The sequence below is a fragment of the Molothrus ater genome, chromosome 4 (genome assembly GCF_012460135.2).
Source record: "Molothrus ater isolate BHLD 08-10-18 breed brown headed cowbird chromosome 4, BPBGC_Mater_1.1, whole genome shotgun sequence".
Lineage (NCBI taxonomy): Eukaryota > Metazoa > Chordata > Aves > Passeriformes > Icteridae > Molothrus > Molothrus ater.
In genome coordinates this window covers 66,649,117-66,674,642 of record NC_050481.2, presented here as the reverse complement: position 1 = coordinate 66,674,642, position 25,526 = coordinate 66,649,117, and the positions used below count along the sequence as shown (strand labels likewise).

The window sequence follows — 25,526 nt, the reverse complement described above, 5'->3', positions numbered from 1 at the left end:
GGGAATATTTAAGGAATGTGAATCTGGGAATTTTTAAGTGAGCAAAATAATCCCAAGGGTTAATATTTCCCTAATCAGGGGGACAAAAAATACTGTGTGACCTCAAGCCCCAGTTGCAACCCAGTGATGCTGTCCAGCTTGTGACTTACGTATTTGCAGCAAATTCCTTATCTATAACAGGCATTGAAAGGAAAAAAAGGGTAAATAAAGCCTATCAGCAGTATTGTATCGTTGACTCTCCCTGCAGACCTTGCTTTACTGATAATTATTAACTCAAACTGAGAGCCATTGCAGAACTCATAACTAAAATATGATGGTACTTCTCAAATCAAAAATGCTCAGGGAATGCTTCACTCTGTTCAAAGAAAGAAATGCCCACAGGGTTTCCTGTGTGTACCAGGACAACTTGGGGTCGTCCCCATTGCTCTTGCTCAAAACCCAGAAGGGAGAATTGCAGCATGGCCATGGCAAAACCTACTGTTCTCCCTTTAGGTCATCTTGTGAAGTTGTTTTGTTTTGTTCTTTTTTTTGTCCCCTACTGCCTTCCATTTCCCTTTTTCTCACTGTTTTCTCTGGCTGGGCCACGCACACCAGGTCCAGTTGCTTGCTGCTTCTTGAAAGCAAATGCACTTTAAACCCAGTCCTTTGACATGAGTGCAAACAGCCCTGGAGCATTTCCCACAGTCAGTGAGCTCAGCCCCTCTCCCCATTATAAGCTAAAAAGTTGGCTTTAATGTATATAATAAAAGACATCGTTAAAAACTGTGCTTTAATAAAGAAATACAAATGACAATCTAAAAATGTATTTTATTGGGCTGCTAATAATGACCAGCAGTGAGAGTGGAGGGGGGAGCAATATAATGAGCTCCTGGGAGGGGGTTTGGACACAGCTGTCCCACGTGCCCCAGAAATGTGGTAGAAGACATCTCGAGCCCACTGGGAGCCAGGGGACCTGGCACTGAGCAGCCTGGCACCCCAGACTCAGGTTTGGCACAGCAGCTCCCCAGCTCAGGGCTCCCCAGCCCATTGCTCAGCTTGGGAAATAAGCAGGCAGGCACAGAGGAGTTCAAGTTTTGTATATTCATGTCAGTAAAACAGAGACTATTCCCTCCCTTGCCCAGTGCCTCCTGCCTGCCCCCTCCCCTCACCCGCCCCAGTGCCTGGCGGGGCTTGGCCAGACCCCACTGGCCTAAGTCAGACACACGGGAACCTGATTCACACTGAGTGCCAGGACGTGAATCTGGCCTCACAAATAACATTTCCCCTTGAGATTAACAAAACATGTTAATCTTCTTGGTTTGGAAACTCATATTTTTTTACTTGAACACAGAGCTCCGGCCCTCCATCATTAGCAGATGTCCTGCACACGAACTGCATTACCTATAAAGTCTGCTTACTCCAAGCAAATGTTTCTCCATCTCTTCTCCTTTTTTTTTACTTCAATTTGAAGTGAAAGGTACAGTATAGGATTCAAATGCTTTTGCATTACACGGGTTTCTGACCACTTGAAAAACCCCTTGGAAAAAATGACTTCACAAACCTGAAACACTGGCTGAATCATTTTGCTGCACTTCTTTCTGCCTGGCTGAACTTTCTTATGATTTTTTTTTTTCTCTCTCTCTCTTTACATGGCATTTGCTTTTGCTTGTTTAATTTTATTTCTTTATTAAAAAAAAAAATAAATTCATAGCTCCTGTTTCAGCTCTCACTTTGTGTCAGTACTTTTACCCTGTGGATGTGTCACAGAGGCAGGAACATCAGGAAATTGCCCAAAAGGCAGAACTACAGAGTAGCTCAAAGGAAGAAGCAAACCTGAACGCCACAGCATGGTTTGGTGTTGTCCCAGCTCTTGCCCACACCAAATGCTGGCTCCAGGGCTGCAGGCAGGGAAGTGCAGGCTGCAGAAGTAAGAGGTAACTCACAGAAGGGTACAGAAATTGGGCTTTGTCACCGACAGCTGGCTGGCCTGCTTGCCACGATCTGAATGGCTCCTCTGGCTTTTCTTTGGCTCAAAGATTTAACATTAAGGCAAAAATAAGACACAGTGTAGAAGCTCCATCAAATCTTTGGCACAACAGCAACAACAACAACAACAAAAAATTACTGTACACATGAGCTGAGAGGGTAACATTTCCCAGTTAAGCAAAGGGAAAAGTGCTAAATAAATTGCACGTACGAAAAGGTGGCTGGCTTAACAACAATAAGAAGCATCCCTGTCCTTTTGTTTTTCCTTTTCTTTTCCTTTTTTCCTTTCTGTTCCAGAGATTAAGAAAGTTCCTTGGCCAATCGTCATCTCCAATAGGGGTTTCTGCAAAAAAGCTGCTTTCAGTCTTCATCTGGATCGTGCAACCTTTGCCAAGACCAGATGTAACTCTGGCTGGAAGCTCTTCTGAATCCTCCCTTCCTGGTTGTTACTCCTGGAAAGAGAAAGATGCACCATGAGATCAGTGAACACGTGGTGTCCCTCGCATGGACCGTCGCTGACGCACGCGGGACCATCCTTGGGGACTGCTGGCCGTGGATCTGCGATTTTTAAGAGCTGGGCTCACAGTGGAACCATCTGTAGGTGCCACAATGGAGGCCAGAGCCTGCACAGAGGAGAGGGAGTGGCAGACAGGAAGAGGAAGGCTTGGGGAAGAAAAACAACACAGTAATTTGGTGTTGGGTCCAACTCCTGCTGAAAAAAAAAATAAATTAGAAGTGATGGCAAATACCTGCTATTTTCACTTCAGGAGCTGATCTCAGAAAGCAAAGGAATGGCAACTAGATGGGTTTAAGCAGGAGATGGGCTTTCCTTCCACATTTTAGTTGTTGTATTGAGTTTTCTGCAGGCATGGCTGCTCAGTCTGTGGGACTGCAACTTGTCCCATGTGCCTGTGCATCCCCTGTGAGTCACAGCTGTGGCAGATTACTTGGGAAATTACACTGGGCTACAGAATATTATGGCCAGGTCCATAGGAAAATGGTCAGCTCCAAACCCATGGCAGCTTTAGACAAGGAAATCTCATCTAAACCCCCTTCAGCATTAAAATAAGCCCCACAAATATCCCACAAACAATGGTTAACATAGTTCAAAACAGAAGAAAATCCTCAGGGCCTGAGGATTTCATGAGATCACATCCCCATTGTCCAAACTGCCTCATCACGTGGGCCCTAAATCCTCTTTTAAATAACTTAGGAATTAGAAACTTGGAAATGAGATCACATTTAGCTAGGGCTACCAGTGTTTCTTGCTTTTTGCCAGTGGATTTAAGAACCTTTCAGGGCGCAGTACAGCTTCTGAAAGTCCTTTGGACATAGTCACCAATTCCCTGAACAGGTCAGCCATATTTCTGTCAGTCTTAACAAGGTCAAACTCCTTAACGCCTGGCCTGAAAAACTTTCTTCCCAGTCTGTTTTGTTTCTATACTGCCTCTCCTTTTCCATCACTGCATGTTGTAACATCAGGGTATAAAGTACTAGAAACCTACTGGTATTTATTTGATTTATGGCTATCATTAGGGCAGCTGCTGTGAGATCAACGATTACAGCTGATCATCCATGACAGGCTAAGGGACAGGGGAACCTAAAATCTACCTTTCACCCCCTCCTGTCAAGTGCAGACCCAGGGAAGCTCAGGACTGCCTCAGGACCATCAAGGTTTCTCTTGAAAGAATATTCCACTAAAAGCACCCAGGTCATCCTCCATGCAATAAGTGCTGGTGCCTGCTGGACCCAGATTCCTGGAGTTGTCCCTGGACAATCCTACCTAGTGCTGCTCAGAGAAGATGTAGGAACTTGCTCTAATTCAAGGCTTTATTTGAGATTTTGAATAAATGAGGTTCAGGTGGGAGAATGACAAACAGCCTTATGTATTGCCAATGTTTCTGTTGGGACCCTTCAACAATAGGTAATATATATTAATAAGCTGTAATAGAAAAGTAGGTTGTTTAATTTATCCCACATTTACCTATGGAAAGAAAATGTAAAAGAAGGGAAGCAATGACTGCTGTCATTAATATTAAAAGACAGCAGAGAGATCAAAAGCATTTGTGGGTTTGGGGAAGCAGGATGGCTTTAGGAAGAGGAGTCTCAGGGCCAGGTCTCTGCTCTGAAGTCTCTATAACTGCAGAAGATCAACCATGGGGGGACAAGAGGGAATATGCACAAACCAGGCCAGGGCATTTGTGCTGTACCTTCCAGACACAGGAAATGGGAAGGGGAATGGAGAGATCCCCCTGCAACACGATGGAGATGCTCAGCACACCTCACTGGCACCACTTGATGGGTCCCCAGGCATTGCCCAATGCTTGGCCATGGGTTATGTTTGGTGGGAAGAGGCTTTTATTTCCCCCTCCACCCTTTTTCACTCAGCCAGGAGCTCTGAAGACAGATTTATGAGCCTGGGTCTGCTTTAAACTAATAACATCAGAACTCCCATGGCTCTTGAATTTGACAACTGGCCCAATGACCTTGGTGAGTTTGCAGCATCCTGGAGCATTTCAATCTCTATAAATCAAAGCACTTCTGGAATTGAGTCAGCCTTTGTTCCAGGGCTTCTCCTGTCTCTTCTACTCACATCTTCCTTTTGCTGCAGTTACCCAATATCTGTGGGATGGATCTTACCCCATTCTTGGCAACACCCTTGCTACAGAGGGGATGGACCTTCTGCTGGGATCCTGCTCCCACCAAGGGAGCAAATCCCTGGTCCCACCCCTGTGCTGTGACTGCTGACATGACTGCTCCAACACCCTTTAAAGCAAAGGGGCTGTGATGCAACAGGGGAGTCCCACATCACATCCTTTTGTAAGGAAAAGCTTCAGGCCCTGCTCTTTGGGGTACTGATGCTCAATGCCCCAGTGGGCTGATGCAGGGTGTGCAGTGCCCTTGGGGATGCCCTTGGGGTACCTGCTGCTGCCTCCCTGCCCAGAGTTGGGTGATCTTGCTCATGAGCTCATCACAAGCCTTAGCACCCATGCCCCACCTGCAATCCTTGTTTTGGGCTGCAGGACATAAAAGGCACAAGTGATAAACACATTAATCTCACTACCCTCTCACTGCCTTGTTTGTAACCAGGTCCCTGGGTGGGTAATCCTTCAGCCAGCATGCAGCAGGGCTAACTCATGGCTGGGCACACCCAGTCCCCTCTGTGCCCCCAGGGATGCTGTCCCGTGCTCCCGTGGCACCAGATGGACAGAGGGACAGGCAGCTCAGGGCGGGCTGCTGCTCTCCTGTGGTCCAGCTCCTCCCTGGAGCCCGCGGAGCTGGCGGCCGTGGGGATCAGACTGGCTGGCTGCCCGCTCGCGCCGGCAAGTCCTAGCAGGGAAATGAAGCTATTTTTAAAGAGGAACCTCTGCTAAGGCAAACTGCAGGGGAAAGGGAGGTCGAATCTCATTATGAGACACCCCCCCCCCCCCCCACACAGGATGGGAAGCCACGAGGAAGAAATGCCATGCAGATCATCAAGGTTTTACTGTGCTGGCTCTGAATGGTTCTGATAATCAATATCAGATGATCAATAACAGCGAGACCCTGCAGCCAGGATCATCCGCACAAACCAGGGGGTGGGAGCTGTGGCTTTATCTCGGGGCTTTGTCAAAATAAATCACGAGTCATGATACAGTGTTATCAAAAAAATATGCTCCAAGCAAATGGTTTCAGTGCTGTACAAATCAAGTCTGCCACTACCATTTCTCTTTTATAATATAAACCCTCAACTTGTTCACTCCTGCAGGTAAATATGCCTGCAGAACACCCTCCTTCTAATTTTTTCAGCAGGAATAAGTGTTACCTACAGCAGGAGCTCTGCTTTTAGCAAAGTAGCAATAAGGGGGCATCAAGGCATGGCACAACACCACAATAACTATTTTATATAATGCAATAATTACATACATAATGTCAGCCCTTTTAGTATAGCAGGCTGCAACAAACAGAGAAGCTTTTCATTCCATATATGTTTCTATATAATTTAATTATCTGGGAAAAGACATATATACAGCTTATTTTTAATTTTTAATTCCTTGCGTCTGTGCTCATCCACACACACACAGGCACAAAAACAAGAAACTAAATTCCAGCCGAAAACTTTTATTGAGCTCCAACAGCTCGCCTGTTATTCATAACCCAGTTTCCTCCCTCACAAAGAGACCTTTCGCATGGTTTTGGTTTTTTTTTTTTTTTAATGTGTGTGTTTCTTTTTTTTTTTTTCTTTTTTTTTTTTTTTTTTCCCCTTCTGCCTCGCTAACAGCTGCTCGCAGTGTTGTATCCTGAGTGATGATGAGGTTCTGAAAGTGTTTTTTTGGAACAGATGGCCAGGAGAGAGCTGGGGAATGTGCCAGCAGCGAGCTGGGGAATGCGCCAAGTCCTGCAGTGACTGAGTACTCCGGGTTCCAGCTCGCGTGCCTTTCCCCTGCCCTCTGCCCCAAGTGGCGCCAGCAGGACTTCCCAGCTCGCGCTCCGAACATCTGGAGTCTGCGACTGCCAGAAGAGCCGCGACGGGGGGAGGATGAAGCAGAGAGAGAGAGAGAGAGAGAGAGAGAAAAAAAATCCCTCACCCATCCCTCCCTGCTCCGGCTGAGCTCCCATGGCCGCGGCGATGCTGCTGCCTAGCACGGGGGCTGATCCCGAGGGGAAGGGAAAGAGAAGGAGCCTTGCCATGGGTGTTTGGGGTTTTGGGTGCTGGGTGCGCCGTGCAGGGTGTTGGTCCGTGGCTGGATCCTGCTCTGTGTGCACTGAGTGACTGTGGTTGTGAATAAAGTTCTGCCCCACAGCTTTCGGGTCAGATGCTGTGGGGCTGGGGGGGCTGTGATGCACAGCTCTGCACCCTACAAATTCCAGGGAGAGCCCCCAGCCATGCACCCTACAACCTTATCCTGACCCTGAGCTGCTTTCCTGCAGGGCACCAGAATTCAGCCCTGGGGGGGAAAAGCTGGAAAGAAGAGATTCTGGGACCAGCAAGCTGGACCCCAAACACCACAGAATCCCTGTGAGGCTTTCAGATAACCCCTGGCCACTGAGGATCCTGTGCCATGCAGAAACAGGGTACTTTGGGGGTAAGGAAAACTTGGACTTCCCTTTCTCTTGCTGCTGCTGCTGCCTTTCCTTTCTCTGGGCTGCTGGAGAATGCTCCTGGCTGGAGCTGAAGGCAATTCCCCCCCTTTTTCCAGGATATCAGTGTGGCCCCTGCAGGACTTGGGGCTCTGCTGAGGGTGTTGCAACCCAGATCTCCAACGTGGTGCAACTCTTGGGTGCATGGTTAAGGACAAGGCTTAGTCCAGATCATTTATAACCAAGCAAGAGGCAGCTTTAAAGAATGAAAACTATCATCAGAATTCACCACCACCACCCCCCCACAGTCAGCTTTTTTCTTCTTTTTAAGAAAACGCATCTGAAGCTTCCTTTGTTGCTTATAAATGAGATCTCCCATCACCAAACACCCTCAGTCAAGTCTCAATTGCAAGAACTAAAATCACCTTATAACTGTAGTTAAGACAGAGAAGGGGATTTTTTTTTTCCTAATCAACTTTGAAAGACTAAAGCCAACTTTTCTAATTAACAAAAATGGGAATAGAAGGGGGGGGGGGTAAAACCACTCAGTAAATTTCCTATTGCAACAGCAAAATATGAACAACAACCTAGCGTTAGGGACACAGGATAATTTGCCCCCAAAAACAAAGCAAAAGGCAATGCACAATCCAGCAAATGCAACATCTGGAGTCTCTGCCTGCCAAAACAAACTCCAACCAGCTACTTTTTTGTGCGAAAAGATCACGGTGCCACAGCACATTGCAACCAGAGAGCTGAGAGAGTGAGAGAGGCAGACACACAATAAAATGGAGATGACAGGAGATAAGGGTGTTGTGGACCCAACGTGCAGCTCAAGGAGCGCAGGTCTGTGCTCAGGATCGCTGGGATTTTTTTTAAAGAGAGAATATAAAAGGAAACTCAAAAAACCAGTAACAAAATAACAACCACCCCAAGGTCGATAATTCAGAGGAACTGCTCAGTGAGTAGTGGTTTCAGAGACCTGATTAAAACCACACAGAGCTCACAAAAACGTGCCGATCTCAACATGAATGAGGGCGCGGCGATTTTGGGCCAAGCCATTGTATCCTCATCCAGCCGCCTGTGTGAGACCCCCCAGGAGAGACATCCCTTCTCACCACCTGACACCCAGAGCTTGGATCAGCTGCACAGCCATCCCAGATCTGTAATCTCCCTCTGACAACAGCCTTTTCCTCCCCTGTGCTCACGATTTGCTTGGCTCAAGGAGAAAGGGAGATGTGCAAGATGAGTCCTCCCAACCCAGGCTTTGCATCCCTGCTCCCATCTACTGGGATTTACCAGAGTTACTCAGTGGTACCTGATGGTTTTGGCTTCATCAGCAGCTGGATGTGCTCTTGCCATCACCTGAGCAAATACTGCTGGAAATAAAACTGTACTTGTCATCCTTAAGGGAATCTGTGTGCTCCGGGGTTGCCCTAAACTGGCAGCAGAACTGTAAATTCCAGCAAGACACGCAAGGCAGAGCAGGGATTAAGACCCTGCCTCGGGTACCAAGCCTGGCTTTCTTTTCTGAGGGGGCTTTTGGAGAAAGTTTAGGGTGAATGTCCTTCAAGAATGTGGAGAAAAGGCAGATTTTCTCCTGGTGATGCTGTTTCTGTGGGTTGGTGGTGACTGGGAGGTGCCCTGGTAATGTTCCATTGTTCAGGCACTCTTGGTTGGCTTGGGGCTTTTCTCCACGCATCCACTCTGAAGGGAACCACTGTAAATGGAAGGCTCTTAAATCTTCATTTAGTTTTTAAATTAAGGATGGGCCCAGCTCTAACCCTCAGATGTAAACACCCTGGGATTTGGAGCCACTTAAAATCTGGCTCCTTGTTTCCTGTCTTTAAGCCTGCACTGGTTTACATATGCCAAGACAATGGGTCTCAGCCCACTGGGCACCCAAAGCCTGAAGAGCAGCCCAGAAATGTGCTGCAGCCCCATGAAGGATGCTCATTCTCTTCTTTCCCTCCATTGTGACTTTGGGAGGGGACCCAAGACCTAACTAGCAATCTACTAAAGCCTCACAAAGGATGCTCATCCTCTTGACATGGAGAGGGGCTCCAAGACCCAACCAGCAACCTGCTAAAGCCCCAAAAATTATGCTTTTCTCCTCCCCCATCTTAACTTGGAGAGGACACCCAAGAACCAACTCTCACCTTGCCCCAGGGTTGGTGGCACTGCTTCAGTGTCCCTGGGACACCGCTGCCTGTGGCACTACAGAGCCCAGAGTGAGCCCCCAATTTGGGGCTGTGCCCTGGAGCTCCCCCTCACCTCCCAGTCCCAGGCAGTGCTGTCAGCTGCGGGCATGTGGTGCTGTGTCTCTGTCTGCCTGGCACTGCTGCTCCGTGGGCATAAATACGGCCCCTGACAGCCAGAGGAAGCAACAGGGAGTGTGCTATTGTGTTTATTTATAAACTGAATTGCTGCAGGATGATTTGTTGGGCTAAAGAGGAGGAAAAGTGAGGAAACCTGCCCGAATCAGAGGCAGATCTTAACAACACCGGGGAAGGAGCCTGCTCCCCAGCTTAGCTGCCCATTCATCCATTAAAATCCTGCTGATTTATTATCCTGCCTGACAAGCAAGCTCAGAGAGCAGGGGGAAGTTCAATTCAAGTTTACAAAACTCTTTTTGTCATAAAAGCCTGAACAAAGACATCAATCACTCCTTTAATTCACCCATGTCACTCTCTGAGAGGAAAACTGGCAGAACGCTCTGCTTCTTCCTCCCGCCGCTTGACGATGATTTCACCTAATTGGTTCAGTGTTAAGTAACCTAAAGGAATGCAAGGCATAATTAGATTTAACATTGTTTCCTCAAGATACCCACATGTCCTTCAGGTCATACATCTTACTAATGTGTTTATACATATAATGTCTCCATTAGCTACCTTTTTTTTTGTTGTTGGGTGATTTTTCTCAGAGATAAGTGTGAGATTAAACAAAACAGAAAACACAGGAGGGTGACAGTGTTTTACAGGCTCCCAAAGGCGACTCAAGGTTGGTTTGGTTTAACAAGTAACAGTCCCAAGATGACTCTTAATGGGATCAGCTCGTGTTGAAACACACGATGGGCGACTAACGAGGGGAAGAGCCTGGCGCAGAGGACGGGGAGGAGAGAAAAGCTTTTGATTAGGGAGGAATGTGGTTATTACAAGATCAGATGGATGGAGGAGAAAAACAGAGGGAGAGAAAGGCAAGGGATAAAAAATATCAGGCAAATTTCACAAGGTTCAGAAAAGAAGGAAACCACTTTGGATTTTTTTTTTTCGTTTTTTTTCCCCTCCCTTTTGTAACTTTTACCATTTTTTAGGGGGTGAGATGGGGGAGAGGCTGTAACATACCTTCCTTTTTTTAGATCTTCCTTCTGCTTGTAAGGTCCTAGTGCACTGCTCCACGCATTCAGAGAAGCTCATGTTACTGTGGTCAGCGCTGTAATCCAGGTCTGCTAGTCTGGCCAGGGAAAGGATATAGTTACAGGCTATTCTCAAGATGGCCAGTTTGGACAACTTTTGACCATAAGAATAGCAGGGAACCTAGAAAGGGCAACAGGGAAAAAGAAATAATTAAAAATTAGGCCAGATAAACAAAATATCTCGCTTGAAGCATGACAAAACAACTCTCAGTTATTTTCTTAGCAGTTTTAACACAAATAGAAACTCTAGTGATAAAATACCATATGGTCCCAACAGGTTTTTAAGAAGAACTCCCCTGCTGATCTCCATGGGGATGAAAGCAGCATGAAGCCTCTTGATTTCAGCAGGGCAGTTCTGCTTAAAATGTGATGGCAGGATACGGCCCAGGACATCTGCCTGCTGCTCAGGTCACTTCTTGGAGGCCCTGTTTCTTAGAAACCTGCATCCCCATGACTCCCAGTAACTTGTCTGGAGTAACTTACTCCCCACAATTAGCTCCCGTGTCATCACATGTCTTGCAGAATAGGGCAATAAGAAGGCATGAGCAGTTATATCATAACCTGGTATTTTTGTGCTCAAACATCATCAATTGCGACTTTCAGCCCATGCAAAAACATGGTGCTGTTGAGTAGCAGGACCTTGAGCAGGCAGTAATTTCTACCTGTTTAAACACTCCATCATGGTACCTCACCCCACAAAAGAGACCAAAACAGAGCCTGTTTCAGGGAGCTGGGTGTCTCTTATGCAATTTATTTCTTCACCCTTAAAGATTTCTAGTGTAATGTGAAACATTTGAACAATTCAAACTAAACTGAATGGGTCTCAACAACTGAGCAGTATGTGGTTCTTGCTGCAGAAGGGTGGGTTGCTTTTCAATCATCGTCTAGCAAAACTCTGCATCTAAACTTGATTTTAGGCATAAAACTTTAATATGTCCAGCCTAAAGAGAGGTCTTCTGAATTCGACAGGCTTGGGCACCCCATTTTCAATTTGCAAAATTGCTGAAGGTCACTCAGCCTTTAATGAGCAAGAGTCTCTTGCCTACAGGAAACTGAAGCTGTGCATTCATCTGAAATCCATCCGAGCCCCTCAGGTTGTCTGACCACCTGTCAAAGTCTTCACAGTCATCAATCATTGGAACACCTCAATGTTTCTCCACCACCTGCCTCCATGCCAGTCTCCATTCTCCACAGCCCTCTAGGGTGTCACACTCAGCTTAGGGCTGCAGATTTTTGTTTCCTCTTGCTGTGCTCGTGCCTCAGCTTCTCTCTCCTCCACAGGGACACAAAGATGGGATCACCCCCGGAATGCTCTCACTGACTTTACAGAAGGTAAAATGGGTCCAGCCCCTCCACAAACCCCCCAGCAGCCACACACAGTTGCCAAAGGAGGAGCAGAACAGCTCAGGCATAGACAGGATTTCCCCAAGTGTCAGGCTCCAGCTACCATCACCTCCATCACTTCAGTTAGATGTGCCATCCCTGAATTTAGCAACCCATGATAGATCTTTTCTGCCCATGAACTTGCTCTGGTAAGCTGAACCAACCCTGTTGATTTTGAGGAATCACAATATCTTTTTGCAAAGCGTTCTCTCCAGTCTATGTAATTTTTTTCTTTTTTTGCTTGTTTTGAACTTGGCTCCTACTGTCTTTCCTTGAGGTACTACAGTTCTGTATTAGAAGAGAAGACAACAGATATTTATTCACCTCCTGTGTGACATATGTTTTTTAGTTCACCATCATCTTTTCAGCCTCTTCTCCAAAAGAAAAAGATTAATCCCCCTCAGCAGACAGTTCTATGGAAGCCATCCCATATCTTTGATGGCCCTTGCTGCTCTTTCCTGAACCTTTCTTAGTCCCTTTGGAGACGAGATGATCAGAACAACACAAAGTGTTCGTGCTGTGGGTGCATATATCTAACAGATGCTTATGTTCTATGTTTTGTTTACTATTCCTTTCTTCCTAATTCCTGATTTGATTTGTGACTGCTCCCAGACACTGACCTGAGACTCTCCTTGAACCATCTAGAGAAACCCCAAGGTCTCCCTTCTCTGAAATAATGGTCAGTTCAGGGTCTATCACTTCATATGTGGACTCTGGTATGGGTTTTTCCATATGCATCACTCCACTTTATCTGTGTGGTATTTATTTCTTCTGCCATATGATTACCTCATCACTCAGAGTCATGAACTTCAGCACAGCTCACACAGCCACAATTTCAGGCAGTGGAACCTGACATTCCCTGTTTAAAGCAGAGCTAAGCTCAGAGTCAGATCCTGGTTTGTCCATCCATGATGTCCCTCCCTGCAGGAACGGGCCCTGTTTCCCTACCCACCATTGCCTGCCTCTACACTGATCACTGATCCACACTCCCAGCCAAGCTGCTTGGTTTCTTCTTCCTAGAGAAGACCTCTGCCATGGTGCTTATGGAAATCCAAACTGATTGCTTGGCTCACCCTAACCCAAGAGCACAAGGGTTTTAGTGCTGTTGATCCTATGGGCCATGTCTTGTACAGCACATAGAATTCTTTAGGCTGGAAAACACCCCCAAGGACATGGACTCCAACCATTAACCCAGCACGGCCAAGGCCACCACTAGACCCTGTCCCCAAGCAGCACAGCTACACATTTTCTGGACACTTCCAGGGATGCTGACTCTACCACCTCCCTGGGCAGCCTGTTCCAATGATTGACCACACTTTTAGTGAAGGTATTTTTCTAATACCCAATCTAAACCTCCCCTGGCACAACTTGGGGACACTTCCTCTTGTGCTATCACTTGTTACCTGCGAGAAGAGACCGAATCCCACCTGGCTGCCCCCTCCTGTCATGAGTTGGGCAGAGCCAGAAGGTCCCCCCAAGCCTCTTTTTCTCAGGCTGAGCCCCCCAGCTCCCTCAGCTGCTGCTCATCAGACTTGTGCTCCAGACCCTTCTCCAGCTCTGTGCCCTTCTCTGGACATGCTGCAGCCCCTTAATGTCCTTGTCAAGAGGGACCCAAAACTGAACACAGGATTGGAGCTGTGATGTGGCTGAGGTGCCTCTCCAGAAACCAGCCATAAAACTTCAAATGGCCTTTTTTTCATAAGCACCATCTACTACTGATTCCCCTAAAAATACAAGGAATCAGAGAATAGCTTGGGCTGGGAGAGACCTTTAAAGGTCCCCTAGTCCAAACTCCCCCTGCAATCAGAAGGGACATCGCAGAGATTCTGTTTAAGAGCCCCTTTTTATCTGACAAAACCTCTCTCTAAATCCCTGCCTTCACTTTTTTTTTGCCAGCATTATGCTCCCAGCAATGCCCCTGCCCTCAGTACCTGGTCCCCAGATGCAATGAGCTGAGTTATTTTGAAAGCAAGAGCTCCAGGCAGCAGAAACACCCAAGGCTCTTTGGACGCCAACGCAAGGAAAGCGGCAGAGACCCCAGATCAAACGGCATCAGGGAAGAACAAAGCAAGATGGAAACTAAAATGGAAGGATTCTGTGAAATGTGGGAGTAATTTCAGAATTAGAGCAAGAGGGAAGTTAAATTGAGTGGAAGGAAAATAGACCATGAAATCCTTGAGGCTGATGCACAGACGCTGTCCAGTTACAACACGAGCAGGCAGGCTAATGTCTCCTTTCCTCATCTGTTTTGCTCTTTCTTTTGTGTTTTGGGATTTTTCTTTTTCTTAAGGAAACAAAAAGAAACAAAACAAAACCCAAACTATTTTGTAGGACGTGTTTGCTACAAAAGGCAAGGAAGATTTCAGTGCTAACACAGCTGACAAAACCCTCATCTGGGATTACACAGCACTTTTCCCACACTACTGCAGCAGAGTCCAAACTGGAGCTGCCCGGTATGCCCATGGGAAGAGGTTCACCTTGAGGTGTTCAGATACTCCTGTGATGGGTGCAGGGCACCAACATTAAGAGATAAGAGGTTTTTTTGCCATGGTAACAGTGTTAGAAAAACTATTTCATAGGAACCCTCCCTGTCTTGGCTCAGCTCCTGCCATTTTAATGTTTCCTTTTGAATTAAACATGGGAAATTAGGAGAGGAATGAGCCACTTAGTTCAAATCCAGAGCCAAAACTTCCCCAAGTGTGTCTGTGTGTAACTTTGGTATTACCTCTTCTTTAACACAAAGTCTACAGGAAAGAGGGGACAGATTTGTACAAACTGCAGTAAAGGGTGTCAGTGGCACACCTGGATGTCAAGAAATCTTCAAAATCCAACTTAAAACAGAGAGAGAGTGTTTTAGAGGTGGGAAAAACACCTGAGGCTGGTGTGGCTCTGCAGGTGTAACCCTCCCAGCTCCCACAGAGCCTCCACACAGGTCTTTGGCAGGCAGTAACGTGAGCAGGTATCTGTCATGCTCCTGGCAAGGACCAAACCCTTTCCTTCTGTCACCTTCTTGCTCCTCATGCCTGAACTGAACAGACTTCAGTGCTTTAATGGGGCAGCTGTGAGCTGAGCAGGTCCATACAGAGCCAGGGGGAACCAGGCTCGAATTCCTGGGCAGTTAATGAAAATATTTCCCTTATCTGACCTCACTGGTCTCTGCTGAGCAGCAGCACAGCTCACCATCTTGCCTGCAAAATTTGCAGTGATTATTAAAAGGAATTAGGAAGGAACTGCAACTGATATTTCACACCAGTCCTGAGGAATGCAGCTGTCTGCTAGAAAGGCAAGGACACCAGCACCATCCTCAGCTTTGGGGCATCAGCACAGAGTGAGCTGGGACCACAGGAACCAGAGCTCCAGCCAGAGGATGTTTGTTAGTTGTGTCTGCAAAGGGCTCTGCGAAGTCTCATGGGTCTTATCAGTGATCCCCAGGCTGGCAGGAGTTGAAGCAAGGCAAGATGAATGCTCTGGGACATATTCCTGTGCAGAAGAGCCCTTCTTTGGCAGGAAAATAGAAAGGGATGTGACCTAACAGGTCTGTTCTATCCTTGACGTCTCAGACTCAGGGGCAGCGCCCTTGGAAAACCAGAGATGCTCCTTTGAAGTCCTTGGGAAGTCTGCTGTGCTCTTGACCTGCAGCCAGCCCTCCTGAGGGGGGCAGAGATCCACTGCAGCTCCCCAGAGCATCACTGTCATCCACCAAAGCCGTGGGCTGAGAGCTGGTTCTGACTTGGCACAGGAGAGGAGGCTGCAGGAGGAGTTTGGGGAAAGCTGGAGATGGGTGAAAGGGCACAGCTGTCACCCTGCCACGTCAGGGTACAGAGTGTGTTCACTGTGATGGCAACACCTGGAGCATCCTGTGCACTTTGGGAGCATTAAGCTCCTCACACCATTGAGCTTCTGTCTTTATAAAATAGATACCATTTCCATAAACACCCTCTGGACCTGTGCAGATAACATCTGTGAAACCAAGTCTGCTTTTACACTGTGTGAAAATGCTGGGGTAAAGAAGGGTGTTGAGTGCTGGGGGTCCAGATGTCTCTGTTACTGTGCTCCAAATGTGATTTGCCAGCACAGACATGCACAGATCCTCTCCACAGAAGGTCATACAGGGCAGAATTGGGCCCCACAGGCCCAGCAGGGAAGATGGGACAGCTCTAAGGCAGTGTAGAGCTCTAAGGCACTGCTCTAAGGCAGAGTTTGAGATGCAGCACAAGCCAAGCCCTCCTGACAGCTAGTTCCTCAACATGCCATAATAAGCTGCTGAATCTACCTGTCTGCTAATTCATCTGGTTTATTTTTATGCTTGGAGTTAAAACACATCAGGGCCCCTCTCCTTGCCCCCCTCCCCCAGGAAAACATTTGGCTGCCTCTCCCTGCATCCCAACACGCAGCCCAGCGGCGCTGCCTCATTGTTTGTGCTGAGCTTCCTGCCAAAAACATTTCCAGAGGTTCATATAAATGTCCAGTACTTAACAGTTCTGGCTGTTGCACATCCCTTTCTAACCCAGGGTGAGTCAGACACTTCCTGGGGCTAAGGCACCTTGGGGGAACAGTGGCAGGGTGGGGCAGGGGACTGACAGTGTCCCCGGCTTGTCAGCCCTGACAGGGGAAGCCCCTCTTGCATGATCTCAAATTATCTCCAGGCTGGCATCTGTAGAGCTGCTGTGGATGTGTGAATGCTCATCCCTGAAAGGATGTCTCATCCCAAGGCCAAGCTGGATGTGATTTTGAATAACCTGGGCTAGTGGAGGGGTCCCTGCCCATAGCAGTAAGGTTGGAATTGGATGATCTTTAAGGTCCCTTCCACCCTAAACCCTTCTGTGATTCCATGAGTAAGATCCTTAACAAGCTGAAGGCCTTGCCCAGAAGATCATTGCCTCTATTCAAGATATGTTACATTGTAGGGTGTTTTTGGGAAGGGTTTGGAGCCAGCCTTTTTCTCTTCCCGCCCAGATCTGGGGGTGAAGTGAACACAAATGTGTCCTCTTGCTGCTTGCAGGACTCATCTGATGACTTGGTTCAGGTTCACCAGCAAGGTCACTTGGCCTCCCTACCTTGCTCTCAACAGCTGCAGGCCCTGAGTCCTTCTATTATTCCAGGTGGGACAAAGATGACTTACACAGCTGTAGGATGGAAAAGCCTGCAAGTATTCCTGGGACATCCTTTCACAGTCCTATCAGATCCCTTCAGAGCTGATTCCCAAATATCCCTCCTGCAGCACAGCAGCAACCAGGACCCACCCATGGCTCCTCTGTGCCACTGGTGCTCACTACCCTGACCTGGACCTTTGGGGCAGCGCCCTTGGGTTTGAACCCAGCCAGATCTGAGGCCACCTGTGGATATATGGCATGGCTCTCGGGGAACTGCTGCTGGAAAAGGGCCCCAAAGAATCACAGAATAGTTTGAGTTGAAAAGGACCTTTAAAGGTCATCTAGTCCAACCCCCTGCAGTGTGCAGGGAGATCTTTAACTAGATCAGGTTGCTCAGAGACCTGTCTAGCCTGACCTTGAATGTTTTTAGGGATGGGATATGTATCACCTCTCTGGGCAACCTGTGCCAGTGTTTTACAAGCCTTATTGAAAAAACCTTCTTCCTTATATCTAGTCTAAATCTACCCTCTTTTAGTTAAAACCATTGGTACACCCTATTGTCATAGGACATGGCATAAACAGTTTGTTCTCATTTTTCTTATAGTCCTCCTTTAAGGGGAAGGGGTGAGGGGGCTGGAAAAAACTCCCAGAACCTTCTGTTCTCCAGGCTGAACAATCCCAACTTTCTGAGCCATTCACCTGATCAACCTGGTGGCCTCCTCTGTGCTTGCTCCAACAGATCCACATCTTTCCTGCCCTGAGGATTCCAGAGCTGGATGCAGCACTGCAGGTGGAGCCTCACAGAGCAGAGCAGAGGGGAAGTCACCTCCCCTGACCATCTGTGGTGTCACAGTGTCAGATGTTCCACAGAGCTCTACTCCAGCCAGCAATGGGCAGCTACTCCACGCCATGGGTCTTTGAGAGGTTTTTGTTTTCTCTGCCCCCAAATGCAGTGGCAGAAAGGGGCAGCCCTGTGCTAGCAATGCAATCCCAGCAGTCTGAAAGCAAGCCTCACCCCTGCCTCACCACAGGGAGCAGAGTGCTCAGCCCAGGCCCAAACCCAGCTGAAAAATGCCAACAAGAACAAAAGCAGCACCGCTCAGGCAGGAGCCCCAGTCCTGACAGAGGTGCCTTTGCCTCTTAGGTGGGTCCAGGCTGTCAAACAACCCAGCTCCTGGTTCCCTCCCAGCTCCTGGCTCCCCCATCACTCACATTACAAAAACATGAGTTCACTCCTTGGAGCGAATGAATTGGCTTCCTCCAAACAAAACCTAGGTGTGGTGCTGGGTGAGTTCACCCCAGGAATCCCTTCCAAATGGCAGTCTGGTTAATGCTGCCCCAGGCCTGGCTCTGCTCCCTTTTGGACAGTTGTCCTGAACTTCCCACAGAGGTTTTGCACCCCCAAAGCCTCCTGCACGTCCTCAGGGCACACACCCTCAGTATCATGCCTGAAAAATATCACATTGCTGGTTCTTTGAACCACTCCCCAAAATAGTAACTAGACAGACAATTCCTGGGATTATCAGAGGAGAAATCCCAGGGCTACTGGGCACAGAAAATCTCCTCTGAAAGGGGCTGCCTTCCAGCACTGCAGTAGGGAAACACTTTTTTGGGTGGTAGTTTAGTAGTGGCCATCTGCATCTCTGAAGTCTAATGGATTCAAAACCCCTGGTAAATACAAGAGCAAGCTCCACTGGAGATAATGGCATTAACTCAGCTTGGACTTGGTGACTCTTCAGTCACCAGCCACTGCTGGACACCATGGGATTTTCCCCTCCCTTGCTGTCACTGCTGAGCCCCAGGAGCTGTGATCACAAGCCTGTGGCAGCTGCAGAGGAGCACAGGCTCCCACAGCACGCTCATGGCTCTGTTTGCATCCCTGCATCGCACAGGGGGCAGTGCAAACCAGGACCAGGATGGGATATATCACCTGGGGAATACACATGGCACTGACCAAAGGAGATGCAGGCTGGGAACAAAGAGCCTGGGGAGCTCTGCTGCAAGGTACTGAAAGGCATCCCACCTCCCTACTGCAGCCCAGAAAGGAATTTGACAGTGGATTAAGGCAGGGAGCAGAGGCTGGAGTCAAAGCTTGATGGAGAAAAGCAGACTCTTTTCTCCAGTTTCAGTGGGAGCCATAAGAAAACACAGAGGTTAACTCAGGGTGGCTGCAGCAGGCAGAGCAAACACCTCCCGACAGGAGCAGGATTTGTAGCAAAGGATAAAATCAGCTAGACAGCAGCCAAGGGAGCAAAAAATCCCTGTTCTTGGTGACACACAGCCATTGTTTTCATGATTTTTGTCCTTTTGTTTGGTTTCTCCCTTATTTTCTTTCCTCCTGTGCTGCTTCAGGCCAGTATTTTGTCATCTTCTTTAGCTGTTAAACCACAGGGCTGCCCCAGTCTGGGCTCCAAATATCCATCAGTGTCACTTGGGACTGGCAGCAGCCATGGAGATGCTCTGGTTAACACTGGGCTGTTCAGTGACAACACACAGCAGTGGCACTGCACACTGTGGCTGGAAGATGCTCCTGCTCTCCTGAAGTCCAACTGCATCTCTCCAACAGCCAAACCTTCCTGCCTAGCCTTCAGGCCCCGGGAGCTCAATGGGTGGTTTGTCCACAGGAGCTGGGTTTTAAAGCATCCTAGGGCTTCCTGCTGGTGGGATCACAGAGGGATGAATCACTGGGAATAGGGCTGGGAGATGTCAGCAGGTGACCAAGGATAGCTCTCAGCCTCCCCACCACACAGAAAGGACATGTCACCAACACTGGTCACATGCAGGGTCCCGCCTGCAGAGGTGACAAACCACAGCCACCCTTGGGATGACACACAGAGAGGGTGAGCACGGAATGATGCATCCACAGAACAGCCTCAGCCTCTGCTGGCTTGTGGCTCAAGCCACAGCTCCTGCCTCCATTTACTGCCTGGTTTGTCCCTTCAAACCCCTGCAGACAGTTTGTCCCCACAGCCACAAAATCTCCTCCTGTAGCCTTGAGGCTTCTGCTCCTGATGTCCCACCCTGCTCCCAACGGGAAGGAGCAGGGTCTTTTCTGCACTGATTTAACAGCAAGCCACAGCAGCCATGTGCATGCCAGTGGCACAAAGTGAAAGGATACCAGTGTGTGTGTGTGTGGGGAAAAGCCTCCATTCCAGCAGCTAAAAAGCCCTATAAAACCCTAAAGTATCTCCAGAACCCACACGAGTGCAGAGAGCGAGGCTGTCAGCTGCTGAGGCAGAGAATGTCCTGGCAACGTGGTGGTGAAAAGATTTAGGAAAACACCAGTGCACTTCAAGGGAAGATAAATGTCTGTGGACACATTCGCTGCCGGCACAGGCTGCAGCTCACTGTGGCTCGATGCATCACTTTCTGCAGGAGGAGCTGGACAGCAGTGCTCCAGAGACAAACCAGATGTGCAAGCCCAGGCAGGCTGCAGATCAGGAAGGCTGCTGTGGTTGTCTCCATCCATCCAGGGAGAGTTTGCTGCCACCTTAGGGTCTGTCAGCACAGCTGAGGAGCTGGATCCCAGCTCCTGGGAGTGCAACAGACTGGTTTGCTTGGCTGTCCATGCAGTCTCATAGTGAAGAGCACAATTCTCTTCTGGCTAAGGCTTCCAGCAGAAAACCTGGTGGCTAAGCCCATACTTCAATAAAAGTTAACAATGGTTCAGTTTCACAGATGGGACTTGCTGGAGGATGAGTCTCCTGCTGCCAATAGGAATTTGCAGACAAAAAAAAAGAGACAGAATTGCACTGCATGGAGAACAGTTGCTTTGAAGATAGGCAATGCTGTTGTCACATCTTGTCTCCTCCAGACAGTGGCACCACTCCGTGAATTTGAACACCCATCAGCAAAAGGATGGGTAGAGGTCTTCACATGGAGGACAAGGTGACCCCAGGTCCTTGTGACCTCAGTGCTGTCTCTGTCTGCATCAGAGATGTTTGGCTTCACTGACCACCCACGATGGGAGGTAGAGGAAGATGAAAAGGATGGAAGTGACAACCCCCCATGTCACATGTGGAGGGTCCTGCAGCAGCCAGGGCAGTGCAAGTACTCACTGACCAGCACCTGCCAGGGCATTTGAGGGCAGGAGAGCAGTGCTCCAGATAGGAGCTGCCCAGTCACAGGGACAGGAGCAGTCCCCAGAAGGGGACACCAGAAAAGCAGCAGCAGCAGCAGAGGGACAGCCAAGTACAGCAGAAGTATCTCACCACCTCAAAGTGCTTCAGAGCAGGTCAGTGTTTTCCAAGGAGAACTACACTGTTTGCCTCAGGAGCCTGCTGTCAGTGGAAGGATCACTTGGAAAAAGGATACTTGGGGGACTAAGGGGTAGAAATCTCTTCCAGACTTAATAGCTGAAGACCACAAGTACCAAGACCAGGGGGAAGAAGCTGTTTCTCAGGAGCATCTGCTCTTCAGTCCAGCTTCAGTGCTATGGGCAGATGGCAAAGGCAGCAGCTCAGTTCAGAGAGGGAGAGAAATCCTCGTTCCTGGTGGCTGTGACACCAAGGGGTGAACACAATGGCAAGGACACGTCTCTCCCAACAGCAGGCAGCTTCCCAGATCTGGCAGCTGCCCGCCTACCTCCCACCTCTGAGGGGGCCCTGGCCTCTGAGGCAAGCTGGGGACAGCTCAGTCCTCAGGGACACAGCTGGGTTAGCCTCTCCTTGAGCAAAACAACTGTGTTTGGCTCTTCCTCCACCAAGAACTGGGAGGAAAAAAAAAGAACTCACAGCCCTTCCTGCCATCTGGAGAGTCAGCCAGCACAAGCCAAAACATGTGTGCCATATGCAGGCAGCTGTGGAGCGCCGGGACGCCGCCGTCAGCCCATCTGTCCGCTGTGCTTGCTGTGTGCCAGGCGCCTGCCCTCGGGTGGGCTGCTGAGACAGGGAGAGTGTCCTGCAGAGAGGCATGACTTCCCTTTCCTGCTCCACCTCCTCCTCAGCAAGCATGGATGGGCTCCCTGCAGCGTGGCCGTGGTGGGTCTGATCCTGCAGGCAATGGGGTTTTGTCTCACGTGTGCCAGTGAGGATGGGTGTCTCCACTCGTGCATCCAGCAGGGACAGGGATGACACCACCTGTGGGTGTTGGGTACCAGAGGCTGAGGAAGGCTCCTGCTTCCAGCAGCTCCACACGCAGCACCTGACCCCCAGCCAAAGGAGCGTGGGGGCCAGGGTGGGCTGTGTGCAAGCACGGCACAATCCCCTGCTCCTCACCGCCTGTCTGCAGGGACGGATCAGTTTCAGTGCCTCAGGAAAAGCCTCCCAGCTGCTTAAGAGCCTGATATGTGATGACAAGGAGGGAACGGAGGGCTAACCAAGGAACAAGAGGGGAGGCCTGCAGCAGACAGCACACAGGGATTGCCTCTCTCAAGGGGCTGAAGGCCCTTGGTATGCCCTGGCGTGTGGGAAGCTGGTGCTGCCCTGAGAAAGCTTCCCTGCTGCGTGTACCTCCACCAGGGCATCTCCATAGCCCTGCTGCCCACCTGCTGGCCAAGGTGTGACAGAAAGGAACCTCCTGTCTCCTGATCTGAGCAGCACCCCAGAAACCCCTCTGCCGTGAGGGCTGCGGATGCCGTGAGTGCCAAGGCAGTGCTGGCGTGTGTGCAATGAAGCTGGCTGTCACCTGATGTCACCGACGGCACCAGGCGTGCCGCTGGCAGCCCAACAAGAAATGAATACAAATGTCATCCAATGATGGTCGGGACAGCCAGCCCACCCCTCAGCAAATTGCTAGGAAAACCTCGTGGCAAACATTTTCCAGAGAATGATTTCTTTCTCTCTGCAGATTGAGCACAGCTCTGCCAGTTTGCTCCTGTGCTGACCCTAGAGACCGGCTTTCACGGGAGGAGAGGACAGCAGCTTGTTCTCCAGGCTCTTTGGGCTCCCAGCTGAGTCCATGGCTGAAGTGATTTATAGAGACAGGGCCAAGGCCAGGAATCTGAGGCTTTTCAAGAGTTGCCCATTTCCCAAAAGAGTGCGGCTTTAATTTGTTGCCTGCCCGACTTGTGCTTGAGGCTCAGCCTAGAACAAGATTGCCAGTGATTTGGGAAATCAGTGCTACTTCCCCTTGCGGTTTTGGTGGTGTAGATGTCTGTCCATGGAGAATCAGACTGACACTTCCAGGCGTGTTACACACAGTCACCAAACAACCGAAATATGGAAGCAGCTCACAGAAACAAAATATATCAAGTCTGGAGTTTGCACAGACAAGGGGCGGCCTCTCAGCACCGGGGTACAGCACCCAGCACACACTGGGTTACTGGGATTATAAAAGGAGCAGTGAGATCCCACCACTGCACAGTGATCAAAAATGCTCTAAGTTTAGTTGTTCACCAGCAATTCTCTCCTGCCACACAGCCCTGGTCTCAGCCCCTGAAATCTGTTTGTCAAAGTAGATGATTGGAAAGGATTAACTCTTGGGGTGCAGCTACCCAGGACACAGCAGTCATTGAGAACTCCAGGCAGCATGCTGAAGATAGGAACAAGCAGATTTCCTCTCAGCAGGAGAGAGGATTGAGTCCTAAAGTGAGCACACTTGGGGAATGGCTCAGATTAGTAATGTCCAGAAGATGGTAGGGAAAAGCCTGCGTGTGTGAGCTCCCCTGCAAGCAGAGCACGCTGCTCCCACCAGGCTGGAGGGACCATCCTGGGAGAGGTGATGCTTAACACCTCTCCCAGTCAGCCTCATCTGCAACTTACCACACTCTGAGTGAGCCCTGTGCATCTCCTCCTTCCTGCACACCGGGAACGGTCCCATCAACATTTAACAGAGAGGCAGCACAGCTGGGCTTGCACAATGTGACAGCACATCTTTGTCTATCACTGCACTCTACACAGTGCCTACATGCAGAGAAGGCTGAGTACAGGGGCCAGGGCACTGATTTATCCTCGTGCAAAAGATACAAGAGTCTTGTGGCTTCTATGCATCTCTTCTCATCCTGAGGAGGTAATGGAAGGATTTTGACCAAAACCTTTCATTTACCTTTCAAAAGTGCCACCCTGACACTGTGAACATATCCTTTACAGACAACCATGAGGATTTTCAAGTCCTCTCAGCAAGAAAGCCCAGCACCAGACACACTTCAAACCCACACGACAGTAAGAAACATGGGAAGCTAACTGGCAGAGGACCTCAGCTCAGCTTGGCTATCCCAAGCACACAGGGCACAGAGAACATTTCAGAGGCTGCTCCAGGGGCTCTGAGGGATCAGGCACCCTGCACCAAAGTCGACAGGAGCACGGTGCTGTCCAAATTCCCGGTGATCCCTTTGGGGGAGCTCACCGAGCTGGACAGCTGGCAAGTACACGTGCTTTAGGTACAGGAGCATCACCCCAGCTCCCAGCTTGACCAAGTGCCTCTCTATACGCTCTGCTCTCCCTCGGAGGGATTTATCGGGTTTGCTTTATTTTTCGCTCTCTACACCACTCTCCCTCCGGGAGACGAAAAAAAAAAGTCCAAAACTTTCTAACTGCAAGCAAATTAAAAGCCCTTATTTTTTATCTTGAGTGTTAGCACAGTTCTAGGGTTGGTACTTCCAGGCATTTTGAACCGACTTCCCCTCCTGTCAGGCGGCCACTCTGCTCCTGCCCTTCACTTCCCCTGGCCCCGGGGCAGCGCGGGCGCTCCCCGCACACCCCGCGGGGTCCCGGCGGGCAGAGCCCGGGCCGGGCTGGCGGAGCGCTGCCCGGAGCCCCCCGCCGGCACTGCGGGGCCGGGCGGAGCGGTGCCCGGGCGGCGGCAGGTACCTGCTTGCGCAGCGCCTCGAAGGCGGCGCTGATGGTGTGGACGCGGGTCCTCTCCCGGGCGTTGGCCAGCAGCCGCCGCGTCTGCTGCAGCGCTTTGATCTCGGGCGAGACGCCGGACGCCTCGCCCAGCCGCGGGCGCGGGGAAGCGGCGGGCGGCGGCGGCGGGGCGGCGGGGAAGGCGCTGTTGGCGGCGGCGGCGGGGCCGAGCGCGGCGCTGCGCGGCTCCCAGGCGGGCGGCGGGGCGGCGGCGGGGGGCGGCGCGGGGGGGGCGCGGAGCCCGGTCCGCCGCCCGCTCAGCACTTTGAGCTCCACGCGGAAACTTTTGCAGCCGCCGTGCTTGCGCCGCAGCCGCCGCAGCCCCCCGAGCTCGGCGGGGCACAGGCGCGGCCAGGGCTCGCCCTCGGCCAGCGGCGCGCTCCGCATGGCGCGGGGCTCTGCGCGGCGAAGCTCAGCCGCGGCCGCTCCGCCGCTGCTCCTGCTGCTGCTGCTGCTGCGCCGCTCCCGATGCTGCCGCTGCTGCCGCCGCCCCGCTGCCGCCCATCTGCGCCCGCCCGGCCGCGGCGGGCAGCGGAGCCCCGGCTCCGTCCGTCCGTGCTCCGAGCCGTGCGCCCGGCCGCAGCTCCGCGCAGCTCCCCGCAGCCCGCCTGCCTCCCGCCGCCGGCAGCCGGCCGCCGCGCAGATGAGCGGCTTTAAAGAAACAGGAAGGCTGGCCTTTTTTTTTTTTTTTTTTTTTTCTTCCCAAAACAGCTGTGCTGCCAATCTCCTTTGTTCATCCCCCCCTACCCCCCCCCTTTCCCTTCCCTCTCCTCCCACCCCACTCCCACTTTCTTCTTTAATCTCGTTCTTCCATGCGATGGAAGAGAA

General features: G+C 50.2%; 1 protein-coding gene across 1 annotated transcript; it reads right to left on the bottom strand.

The window, feature by feature from the left end:
* Positions 1-787: 787 nt before the first annotated feature.
* ATOH8 (atonal bHLH transcription factor 8) lies at positions 788-25,292 on the bottom strand. Its single transcript, XM_036382996.2, has 3 exons — positions 24,663-25,292; positions 10,368-10,559; positions 788-2,417 (listed from the first exon to the last, which is right to left on the bottom strand). The coding sequence occupies exons 1-3, from the start codon at positions 25,083-25,085 to the stop codon at positions 2,412-2,414; spliced, it is 621 nt and encodes a 206-aa protein (XP_036238889.1). The 5' UTR covers positions 25,086-25,292; the 3' UTR covers positions 788-2,411.
* Between the last annotated feature and the right edge of the window lie 234 nt (positions 25,293-25,526).

Excerpts from the sequence above, each read along its gene's own strand:
- ATOH8 (XM_036382996.2), bottom strand. The coding sequence starts at position 25,085 with ATGCGGAGCGCGCCGCTGGCCGAGGGCGAGCCCTGGCCGCGCCTGTGC. Across the intron at positions 10,560-24,662 it reads TCGAGGCGCTGCGCAAGCAG|GTTCCCTGCTATTCTTATGG; the intron begins GTACCTGCCGCC and ends TGCCCTTTCTAG.